Source organism: Acartia tonsa, chromosome 13 (genome assembly GCF_053477335.1).
Source record: "Acartia tonsa isolate MP-2025a chromosome 13, ASM5347733v1, whole genome shotgun sequence".
In the NCBI taxonomy this organism is placed as follows: domain Eukaryota; kingdom Metazoa; phylum Arthropoda; class Copepoda; order Calanoida; family Acartiidae; genus Acartia; species Acartia tonsa.
Window position 1 is genome coordinate 1528365 of NC_137272.1, and position 13284 is coordinate 1541648.

Here is a 13284-nt window from a genome sequence, read left to right on the forward strand (position 1 = left end):
TTATCAAATTATCAGCTTTCCGCGGATATTAAAATTACAAGGCAAAAATCATTTCTGTTAGCCTCGAGGGGCCGAGGGACCAGGCTAACAAAATTGGTATTAATTTTATTATTTTTATTTTATTATTCGTGGAAAATTATTTTTTTAAAGAAGCTATACAAAATTTATCAGTATGACCGAAATCCGGTTTTAATTCAGTGGATATTAGTCGGTTTTAAAACCATACTGGAAATACTATTATAAGCAAAAGAAAATATGCTAATAAAAACACTTTAAAAGAAAAAATCTACTGATTAATTCTATATCTACAACTATGAAATAGTTGTCAGGTCTTCTAATGGATAAGACAATGGCTGATTAATTGTTGCACAATCACATCCCCAATAATGGTAGACAATTAAAATAAGTCGCTAAAACGTTTGATCACTCAACTTATTGAGTCGACCTTTTAAGATTAACTAAAGTTCCCAAAGTTGTTAAGACAAATGAATGAGAAAACGTTGTTATGAAACTTTGAGGACTAGTGTAATACAGCCAATTGTCCCCTCTCTCTAAATAGTTGTACTTCTGATGACCTTTAATACTTCATACAGACGTTCCTCTCAGGGAGTAAAAGAGGGGACAATGGGCAATTAATTCAATAAAAGAGTTATCAAAGAAAGGGCATGAAATCCAGGTTAATCCAATAAATTTGTAGGAAATTATAAAGGGATTGTTAATTGAATAATAGATTTCCATAGCGTCATGTAAAGTGAAATCACAACTTGTTTTTTTATGAAATATATTGAGGTTTTCTGGTGTGATTTTTATATTGGACCCGGCCAGCTGCTAGCAAGAATATGACTGCCCCTTTTTATTCTGTTTATTTCCCTTGCCCCCACCTCCCTTCTCCCTTCTCTCCGTCTGCTACATTCCAAACTAACACAACGAGTGTTTATTTCCCTTGCCCCCACTTCCCTTATCCCTTCTCCCCGTCTGCAATATTCAAAACATGCATAACGAGTAGCGGCATTTCATGCGCAAGTACCCAAACTCAGTCAGAAACTGCTAAATTCTTGCACATTCGCTTTAAGCCAGTACCCAAAGTCTGAGACTCCTAAAAATTGAATATTCGATCCATTGTCCCCTCCCTTACTCCCTGCGTTCCTCTTGTATAAATCAGGAATAAGAGAACAATAAGAAACTTGAAGTGAACGTTGCCTTGAAATTAAAATAATTAAATTGAAAATAAGCAAAAAACGAGATTATCTTGGGAGGTTTCTTCAATGGGCTGTATATTACACTAGTCCCCAAGTTCTAATCAATTTTCAAGGCAAATAGAAAGAATAAAATAACAATAATTTGCCTTGAAAATTGATTAGAATTACAGATAGAGAGGGGGGACAATGGGCTGTTTATTACACTAGTCCCCAAGTTTTTGAAATAAATTTTTCTTATTTGTTGGCTTAACAACTTCGGGGACTTTAGTTAATTTTGATTGGTTGGTTTATTAAGTTGAGTGTTCAAACGTTTCAAAAACTAGTTTTAAACTACATAAGGGGTAATTTAGTATGTCATCATTGGGGATGTACAAAAATTTATCAGCCATTGTCTTATCTCTTTAGATCCTTGTTTGTCTATAGTTATTTAATTCTTCCTTTTTCCCTTAAAAATTGAATAACATTACCAACATGAAATGTCATGTAGGAATATTCAAAATAATTGCTTAATTTCATTCTAAATGTTACACTTAAAAGGACTGTTTGTGGCAAAAATAAATTTAACAAAATATCTATAATACAAAGTAGATCGTTTTCTATTGTCAGTTCGCTAAAATATTTTTCACAATCTAAAATCTAGTTGAAAAGATTATTTTATATTAAATGTAGAATAGGGAACTATTCAAATATTAATTTTCTAAAAGAAGGTGTATCAACTTTTTCACTTTTTATTTAAGATAGCTAGCCGGCTCTTTTAGTAAGTAGTAGATGTAAATTTTTTTATAGAATTCAGATATGCAATCGGTTTTTTTGTAGACCTCTTATTTTTTAAGTAATTTAAGTTTTTTAAAAAAATAATTAAGTCGGTTTTAAGGTACTAAAACGCAACAAAATAAAAGAACAAAATTCCCTCTTCTGTAGATTACAATTATTGGTTGGACACTTGACCCATCGAAATTCGTTAAATGTCCCCAAACTTTGTGGACTAGTAGGGTAATAAACAGCCCATTCTCCCCTTTCTTCATGGGTAAAATACATATGAGACATCTTTTATTTTCGGTGAGTTTTAAAAGTGAAGCTTTTCTATAATTAGGGTCGGTCCGTGCGTCCGTCACACAGGATAGCTTTTTTCGTTAATTTAGGCATGTTAGAATTGTCCTATCGATTTCAAACTTTGCATGGTGATTCCTTTAGTAGTTAGGTACGATTTAGAAAGCGTAGCAACTTTATAATCATAACGAGAATGTCCGTACGTCCATTTTAAACATGTTGATTTTTTTACTTTTTTAACAACAAATTTTTATGTGATCTAATCATCCGATTGATCTGATCTTTGGTGTTGATTCCTGGGACAACAAAGTATAATGTTATAAGCAAAGCAACTCTATAATCAAGTCCTAAAATGTAAGTATGTCCATAAACATTATCATTTATCAAGCAGTTTTTCAACAAATTTACTTACAATTTTGCTCCGATTCTTATACATTCGCATTCTGATTATTCAGTTCTGAAATTATAAAAGTGTTAATGTCCGTTTGTCCTACCGTTTCAGAGCTTCGCTTTTATGGATGTTGTTATCCTTGTTTTTATCTAAAGCTTAAGATGAACTACTAAGCCTATTGGGAGTTTCTATATTAGGTAAGCTTCACAAATGTCATTTGATGGTTTTAGGCTATTTCATATTCAGAATCAAGTCTTAGGGTCGTTTTAAGCTGTTTTTTGTTAGCACCTATCTGCCCTTTTGAATACAAAGCCCCTTGATACATGGACAATTGGCATAGGTAATAAGATAGATAGATATAGAGATAGATAGGTAGACAAATAAATTAAGAGATTAACATAATATTAGATTTTAAAGTGTTGTACATCTAAGTCTGGCTGAAATCCAGATAAATAGATAGACAGGCAGATAGATAGATAAACAGATATATAGATAGATAGATGGATAGATAGATAGATAGATAGACATAATATTAGATTATAAAGTGTACATATAAGTCTAGCTGAAATCCAGATAGATAGATAGATAGGCAGATAATTAGATAGATAGATAGATAGACATAATATTAGATTATAAAGTGTACATATAAGTCTATCTGAAATCCAGATAGATAGATAGATAGGCAGATAATTAGATAGATAGATAGACATAATATTAGATTATAAAGTGTACATATAAGTCTGGCTGAAATCCATTGATAGGTATAGAGATAGATAGACAGATAGACATAATATCAGATTATAAAGTGTACATATAAGTCTGGCTAAAATCCAAATAGATAGATAAACAAGCAGACAAATATATAGATAGGCAGATAGATAGATATATAGATAGACATAGAGATAGATAGATAGATAGACATAATATTAGATTATAAAGTGTACATATAAGTCTGGCTGGAATCTATAGATAGGTATATAGATAGATAGACAGATAGATAGATATATAATTAGATAGATAAATAGGCATCATATTAGATTATAAAGTGTACATATAAGTCTGGCTGGAATCCAGATAGATAGATAGATAGGCAGATAATTAGATAGATAGATAAACATAATATTAGATTATAAAGTGTACATATAAGTCTGGCTGAAATCCATAAATCAATATTGATAAGAATATAGTAAAGTAAGAATAGGAATATGAATTATTAAAAACAGTTTTACATTTAAAGTAGGAAGCAGCTTATAGTGTCTAATAAAAAATGACGTCATACAATACAAATGACTAATGATAGGCCTGTATACAATATAATTGGAGGTAAAATGTATACTGGCCTGTCATTGGTCAATTGTATTGTATGGCGTCATTTTTATTAGTAACTATAAGCTGCTTAAAATTATGAATTTCCTTGGTCCGGTTCAGTTTTATTTTTTTTTCATTCACATGATGTTATTTTTAATATATTATAAAATAAAAGTAATAAGATTTCTGTCAGTGGCTTAAGATCTCGTTAACCAATGAACCGATATGGTTCTTCTTTACACTGAATCTTCTCATGGTACAGGGAAGGTTTATAACCATTTTGGGGGAAGGTACTACAGCCTCCTTAAATCCTAAAAAATTACCCCCCCCCCTTTAAAAAACAGCCTAATTTTACAATAAAATTTTAATTCCAATTTTTTGTCAGTGCAAAATTTTTTTTTATAAAAAGAGTCCTTATCCCAAAATATAAAAGTTATTAATGTAGTGTCTATATTGAGGTTTAACAGGTCTAGAATATATATATATATATATACAGCTTTCTTATTTATAGTCTAATTTTAAATTTTAGAAATCTAAGTTTGAGTTAAAACAATCCTTACATAAAAGTAAATTAATTTCTGTCTGTACCGAATGATCTAGCTAACCGTCGAACCGATAAGATTCTTCTTTAGGGTGGAGCTTCTTAAAGGTCCAGGGAAGGTTTATAACTATTTAGTGGCACGGTGCCTTCACTCTCCATTTAAAATCGCCCCTTTTTTCTTTTGAAAGTAGACCTCTCCTTCACTAAAGAGCCACTGAAGGCCTCTATGGGCGTAGCGCTAGTTAAATATTTAGCTATCAAATTATGTCTTAAAATAATAAATGTTTCTTAATAGATTTTAAATTCCAAATATTCCGTGATTTTCCATTATGAATTGCTTCACCTTAAATAAGTTACTATTTTATTTGAAAATTTCTTTGTTAAAAAATATCTTATCTAAAAAAATACAACAATACAACCGTGCATTACAAAAATAAAACCTTTAATTTTCTAAATTAAAAAAATATATATCTATTTCCTTTTATTTTAGAACATTTTTAAATTAAATTTGGAAGATTTAATTTTTGAAAAAAAATTAGGACGTTTTACTTAAGAGATGTCGCATTAGGACGTTTGTCGGTGTACCAAATAATCAAATTCAATAAAGTCCCAAAATCTATCAAGCCAAAAAATTAGAAAACGTTATAATAAAACTTTGGGGACCAGTGTAATAAATAGCACAATATCCCCCCCACCCATGATTTTTCCTTTTTTTTGTAAGAAAAACAATTTCAATAAGTGGGTTTATTTATAATTCAAACTTTTAATGTATCACTAAATTATTTATAAAAATAAAGAATTCTGCTTCTTTTTGGAGGTTTTAAAAACAAACAACTCTCCCCTCTCCCCCTGATATAAAACTGCGCCGTTTCTATTTTAAGCATAATTTAAATTAAAATTTTGTAACTATAATTATAATCAGACAACTACCTGGATCCCACTGTTGGGGACCTTTTTCGTCTGCTAGTAAATTGTTATTGCTCTTTTGTAGCGAATTCGATGTTTTAATATTCCCTACGCTATTGTTTAATTTTTAATAGATAGTCGACTCTGTTATTTAACCCCTTCCCCCCTCTATTTTTTTGAGTAGCGAAGCTACTCTATAATTCCAAATGTCCGTCCGTCTGTCTTTCTGTCCGTCTGTCTGTCCGTCAGACACGGAAAGGGGGAAACGTGATTTTCTCGGCTTCTATTCAAGATAGACAGCTAAAATTTTTAGTGAAGATTTCTATGATATATGCCCATCTAATCTATACATTGTTTTGTCCATCTGTCTGTCATTTGGGGTGCTATATCGATTTTCAAGTTTTTGTGATTTTCTCATCTCCTTTTCAAGATAGAGGGCTGAAATGTTTAGGGAATAATTAATTATACATTCTACATGTTCTTACAAAGTTTTATTAAGATTTGTCTATTAACTACGGTGCTAGATCGATTCCTAGATTTTTAAGTTTTCATGATTTAAAAGGTTTGGTGATTTCTCTATTTACCAAGTTTAATTTGTATTGTATGACATTGCTCTATAGTAAATGTTTTCCCGATATCCATTTATTATTTTTTAGCTTCGCTACTTATGGATGTTGTCATCCTTGTTATTCTAATTTATCAAAGCAAAAACAAAATTAAAATGTTAAAATGGACTTGCTAGTAATAGTTGTAGAGTTACTACGGAAAAAACATATTTTTTAAAAGAATTCGTATTAGTTAAAAAGTATTACATAAAAATCAATTTTTTTTATAAATCATAAATATATACTTTTATATCTTTTTTCTTGATTAAAGTATCATAAAATAATTTCTATAAGTTTGTATGTCTTTAAACAAAAAGACATTAATTTTTTTTCATTTTAAAAAGATATCAGTTTACATGAAAACGAAGCCTATAAAAAAGGGAATAAATTTGAAAAATCTTAGCCGAAATATCCCGAATGTCATATTATGATAATACATTTATCTAATATGACGTCATTCGGGTTACTTTGGCCAATTTTTTTTTAATTTTTCCCTTTTCTTATAGGCACTATAAAGGGCTTCCAAGAAAAATAATCCTTTTAAATTCTAGAATTTTGCTATAACGAATTAACTCCATTTTTCTAACCACTTAAGAAGATTGGAAGTTTCTGGAAAGACTTTGAATTAACATGTTGTTTCAATGTAATATAGACACACAGACAGACACACAGACAGACATACAGACACACAGACAGACACACAGACAGAAAGACAGACAGACAGACAGACACACAGACACACAGACAGACACACAGACAAACAGACAAACAGACAAACAGACACACAGACAGACAGACTGACAGACACACAGACACACAGACAGACACACATACAGACAGACAGACAGACACACAGACAGACACACAGGCAGACACACAGACAGACACACAGACAGACAGACATATGCACATACAGACAGACAGACACACAGACAGACACACAGACAGACAGACAGACAGACACACAGACATACAGACAGACAGACAGACACACAGGCAGACCTGCAGGTCAGTTATCTAAAGGGATAAGACAATGGCCGATTAATTGATGTACATCCCACATGATGACACACAAAATTACCCCTTGTGAAGATTAAAATTAGTGGTTGAAATGTTGAAATGGTTGAACACTCAACTTAATAAACTAACCAATCAAAATTTAGAAAAAGTCCCCAAAGTTGAAAAAACATTATTATAAACTTTGGGGAATAGTGTAATAAACAGCTATTTGTCCCATCTTTCTATAAATGTAGACACAGGCAGACACACACACAGACAGACAGACACACAGGCAGACCTATGCACATACAGACAGACACACACACAGACAGACAGACACACAGGCAGACATACAGACAGACAGACATATGCATATACAGACAGACACACAGGCAGACACACAGACAGACACACAGACAGACACACAGACAGACACACAGACAGACCTATGCACATACAGACAGACACACACACAGACAGACAGACACACAGGCAGACCTATGCACATACAGACAGACACACACACAGACAGACACACAGACAGACACACAGGCAGACCTATGCACATACAGACAGACACACACACAGACAGACAGACACACAGGCAGACATACAGACAGACAGACATATGCATATACAGACAGACACACAGGCAGACACACAGACAGACACACAGACAGACACACAGACAGACACACAGACAGACCTATGCACATACAGACAGACACACACACAGACAGACAGACACACAGGCAGACCTATGCACATACAGACAGACACACACACAGACAGACACACAGACAGACACACAGGCAGACCTATGCACATACAGACAGACACACACACAGACAGACAGACACACAGGCAGACATACAGACAGACAGACATATGCATATACAGACAGACACACAGACAGACACACAGACAGACACACAGACAGACACACAGACAGACACACAGGCAGACCTATGCACATACAGACAGACACACACACAGACAGACAGACACACAGGCAGACCTATGCACATACAGACAGACACACACACAGACAAACAGACAGACAGACACACAGACAGACAGACAGACACACATACAGACATATGCACATACAGATAGACACACAGACAGACAGACACACAGACACACAGACAGACAGACACACAGACAGACATATGCACATACAGACAGACAGACAGACACACAGGCAGACATATGCACATACAGACAGACCTGCAGGTCAGGAATATAAAGGGATAAGACAATGGTTGACAAATTAATGTACATTTTACATGATGACACACAAAATTACCCCTTGTGAAGATTAAAATTAGTGGTTGAAATGTTGAAATGGTTGAACACTCAACTTAATAAACTAACCAATCAAAAGTCCCCAAAGTTGAAAAAAACGTTGTTATAAACTTTGGGGACTAGTGTAAAAAACAGCCCATTGTCCCCTATTTCTTTAAATAAATACATACACACATACAGAGAGACATTATTATCAATAGCTCTATTTGTAATAACATATTAATATACCTAACTAACAAACTATGTATGTCTATTTATAACAAATGTCGGGAGGGATAGGACATTGTAAATAACACTGGCACCCAAAACAAAAATCTATTATTGTCTAATATCTTTGGGCACTTTTACAGATTCCACACTAACTTTTCAACGAATAATTTTAAACTACAGAACTTTAGAATGATTACAGTTAACTGAAGAATAGTTTTGCTACTTAAATTTTAAGATTAATAATTATTAATATCTTTTTTCAGCGGCCCGGAGATAGAGGTCAACCAGATATTCATATTATCAATTCAGTAAGGTTAGTATTTTTTTTATTTTTTATAAATAAGCTTCGCTACTTATGGATGGTGTTATTATTCTTTTTCTTTTATAAATCTATTAGCGGCTACGCCCCCTAGAGGCCTCTAGTGACACTTGAATTTGATTTTTTTAGAGGGGGGGTATTTTTAGAGGGTGATTTCTCTTGTGGGTTGGTGATACCCTCCCCCAAAATAGTTATAAACCTTCCCAGGGCCCATAAGAAGCTACCCTGTAAAGGAAAACCTGATCGGTTCAGCGGTTAGCAAAATTTCTTGGTACAAACATACAAACAAACACACATACAGACAGACATCTTGTTTCTTTATTAAAAGGATTTATACACGGCTTCTTTTTATTATTCAATCTTGCTTAGTGTTAGAAATCAATAACTTTTATGAAATTATCATTTCTTTTTTAAAAGCTTTATTTATAGAAAAATAAGAAAAAGGTTTTTTTGTCATTGAATACAAAAGGTTATCATGAGAAAAAAAATTATATAATTTTAATTTAAATGCAATGAAAAGATCTTTTTTATGGTTTCAAAACAATAACAAATTTATCTATTTTTTTATTTATATATATTTAGAGGTTTTATTATTAGTACCGGCATTAAAATGATATTAAGACATAAAAAAAAACATTTGTTCTAGTGTTAAGTCTAAACTAAATTTTAAAATCTATACTTACAACGTTAGTTCTACGAATCTTAATATCTCCCACTTTGTCCTTTACATATATTAATTGTATGTATTTCCAGTTAGACCTCGTAACCGATTAGTATCCGCTTGGTTAGCCCCGGTTCTAAACCATACTAAAAAATCTTGAATTGTATTATATCCAGTTTTTTACGAATATAAAAATGTACAATTTTGATATTGAAACTAGTTCGGGGCTAACAAAACTAGTCATAATCTTGTAATATTACATTTTTATATCCGTGGAAAACTGTTTATTATAGGATGGTCCAGATACATATTTTTCTGGATACTGGATATCCGGCTGTTTTAAAATACAGGATATCTGATATCGGATATCCCACCAGATAATCTATTCTATAACTATTCTACTTTTTTAGTCCTGTGGATGTGCTTTGAAACCGGTTCTTATAAGTTATAATTGTACATTATTATGTCTGCGGAAAGCTGTTTATAATACTATTATATTCTATTTTATTTTAGTCCTGTGAATATTATTAACCCGTGCCTTCGGCAACTCGAGGCTAACAAAACATTTTTATATCCGCGGAAAGCTGTTTATAATACCACTTTCTATTTTTTAGTCCTGTGGATACAGGGGTGTACACATGTGTGGCCAAGTATGTGATTGGCCGGACCCAAGCCGCAGCCTATATCCACGGATATATGTTTATAATACAACTATTCTATATTTTAGTATTGTGTATACAGGGGTGTACACATGTTTGGCCAAGAATGTGATTGGCCGGACTCAAGCCGCAGCCTATATCCACGGATGTATGTTTTTAATACAACTATTCTATATTTTAGTCCTGTGTATACAGGGGTGTACACATGCGTGGCCAAGAATGTGATTGGCCGGACTTTTGCTGCGGATTATCCATGGATATCTGTTTATAATACCACTTTCTATTTTTTAGTCCTGTGGATCCAGAAGTGTACACATGTGTGGCCAAGAATGTGATTGGCCGGACCCTTGCTGCTGATTATCCACGGATATCTGTTTATAATACGATTATTCTATATTTCAGTCCTGTGGATACAGGGGTGTACACATGCGTGGCCAAGAATGTGATTGGCCGGACCCACGCCGCGGCCTATATATGGGGATATCTGTTTATAATACTATTCCTATTTTAGTCCTGTGGATACGGGAGTGTACACATGCGTGGCCAAGAATGTGATTGGCCGGACCCACGCCGCGGCCTACCTGGCCGTCAACAAGGCACACACTCTTCTTCAGGGTCACAGGTATAAATAGATAGATAGATAGATAGTTATATAGATAGGTAGATAGATAGATAGATAGAAGGGGTGGCTGGACCCACGCCGCGGCCTACCTGGCCGTCAACAAGGCACACACTCTGCTACAGGGTCACAGGTAAATTAGTTTTGTTTAAAACTAGCGACTAGTGGACTCCTGGGGCATTTAAGGGAGGGAAGGTGAAGTGGTGTTAAGCTTTAATTTTAATTGAAAGGTAAAAAGTGACAAAAATAAATAGGGGGTGGAGTATTTTTTTTTCTTCAGTGGGGTTAGGGTACCATCCTTTTAGATAAGTTATAATACTTTGCTGGACCTATTAGGAGCTCACTGGTTGGTAAAATCCTAATCTACAAACAGACAATCACACATGCAGCAATGCGTTCTGTTACATTTGCAACAAAGTAATAGTAGACCAAATTTAAAATTCTAAAGAGAAAAAGCGATAAAGCTTATTTTAGGTAATAGTTTAAAGTAAGATTTGGACATTTGATAATTTATAAACAAGGATCTTCTGGTCCAATATTTTCTGTTATATTTATAAGAAAAATATATATTTGATTAAAGAAAGGTCTTCGTTCTGAAACTTTTCTAAAATTTTGCCCCCAGAGGCTAGACACTAAGCCACGAGAGTATGTAATATATTTCATGCTAAAATTAGACAAATTCATTTCGTGGTAAAAACTATTCAACTTTCTTACTTTCTTACATTTATTTCTTGGAGGCAAGAAACAGGGAAATGTTTTTTTTAAGATATTATATAAGTTAAATTTATATTAAATTTAATTTCTTTACTGCTTAATTTGCTTGTGGAGTTGAAGTTTAAAAATATTTTAAGGATTCTTAAAATTTTTGTTTAGCCGAAGATTCTTATATTACATTTTAAGACAAATATGTATAGACTTAATACTTAAATTTTACTCCTTAATTTAACTTAAATCTGAACGAACATTGCTAATATACAAATTAAAAATTGACAAGTGTTTTGTGAGATATTAATAGTCATACTCACAAAGACTCAACTACTTTTGTTTAATTGGTTCCTGTTTATTTTAATTTTAATTCATCTTTCCTTTCCTATGTTTACTTTATATTTTTTTCTTCATTCTTATAGTATGCCGGACTGAAATGCACAATGAACAATATATAAACCTATCTTCAAACAATTGAAACCCTGAAAGAAATTTTTTGTCAATCAACATAACCCTATATCCCAGATGTGTAAGACCTTGATAATAAAAACACCAGGGGCGGATAAAATATTACATTATCATATTGTTTAAAAAGCAAAGCTACTTGCTTCTTAGGTAATTTTACTGCTAGTAAAATTTAGCTAGAAAATAAAAAAGGATTTTTGAGAAATAAGATTTAAGGGGAAAGTTACATATTTTTTATCTCTTCAATGGATTGATTTGGACATAAATGAATTTTTTTTAAACTAATAAAATTAGACTCATGTGAAATGGTTTGTAAGGTTATATTTATTGAAATGGATATAAAAAGAACACCTGCCATATGCAGGCTAGGGTTAGGTAACAAAAAGTAAACTTAAACAATGTTTTAAACTAATATAACAAGGATGACAACATCCATAAAAGCGAAGCTCTTAAACGGTAGGACAAATGAACATTAACACTTGTAGAGTTTCATATCTGAAAAATAAAAATATAATTGTATAAAAGTCAAAACAAAATTGTAAGTAGATTTGTTAAAAATCTGCTTAAATACAGAATAATGTTTAAGGACATACTTACATTTTTAGGACTTGATTATAAGATGTTTTACTTATAACATTGTATGTTGTTGTCCTAAGAATCAGTTTCACCAGACAGACTGACAATAATTATTCAAAATCTTTGCTTTTAAGAACAATAATTTTTATTTCAGGTTTGAATCCCTACTCTGCTTATTGCTGTCACGGCTGCTACTGCTAAGATAGCCCTAAATATAATAAACATGTACAAATAACATTAAATACAAATGGTGGCTAACTAACCCCCCTCCCCACTATACATATATTCTTCCCTCTCCATAATAAACCTAGCATAAATATACCTACTACTGCGCCCCCCTTTGTCCTTTTTTGTGTATGTGGCTTATTACTACATTATGTGACCCTTGTGTTGTTATTGGAGACTCCCTTGAGGATATTTTAGTTGACAATATTGACTGATAGCATGTGACTTATATCAAGGGATTCTATATTAAAAATTGTGAAATAAAATGATGATTTGATATAGTAATAAAAAATAATAAATAGGACAATGTAAATTTTGAATTGTTTTCAATAGAAAAATAAATGTGACACACAGTCAAACACCTTTGTAAAATCGTAATTCACACATTATTGTCTTTGTTTAAAATAGTAATTTTCATAAAGCTGCAGCTTATTTAAGGATCAATAACTTAAAAAAACTGGTTATTATTAATTATATTTCAACATGTAAAATAAGCAGCCAAAAATAATTTGCTCTAAGTATTGTGTTCAAATTAGTT

The 13284-nt window shown here is 32.5% G+C and overlaps 1 protein-coding gene across 1 annotated transcript in view; it reads left to right on the forward strand.

The window, feature by feature from the left end:
* The window catches only part of LOC145304516 (V-set and immunoglobulin domain-containing protein 10-like), a 121981-nt gene extending 108969 nt beyond the window's left edge, over positions 1 to 13012 (forward strand). The window contains exons 8-9 of the mRNA XM_080146400.1: positions 10668 to 10778; positions 12676 to 13012. Coding sequence (XP_080002526.1) covers positions 10668 to 10778; positions 12676 to 12727 — 163 coding nt within the window. The 3' untranslated portion in view covers positions 12728 to 13012. The remainder of the gene's footprint in view (positions 1 to 10667; positions 10779 to 12675) is intronic.
* Positions 13013 to 13284: the final 272 nt, after the last annotated feature.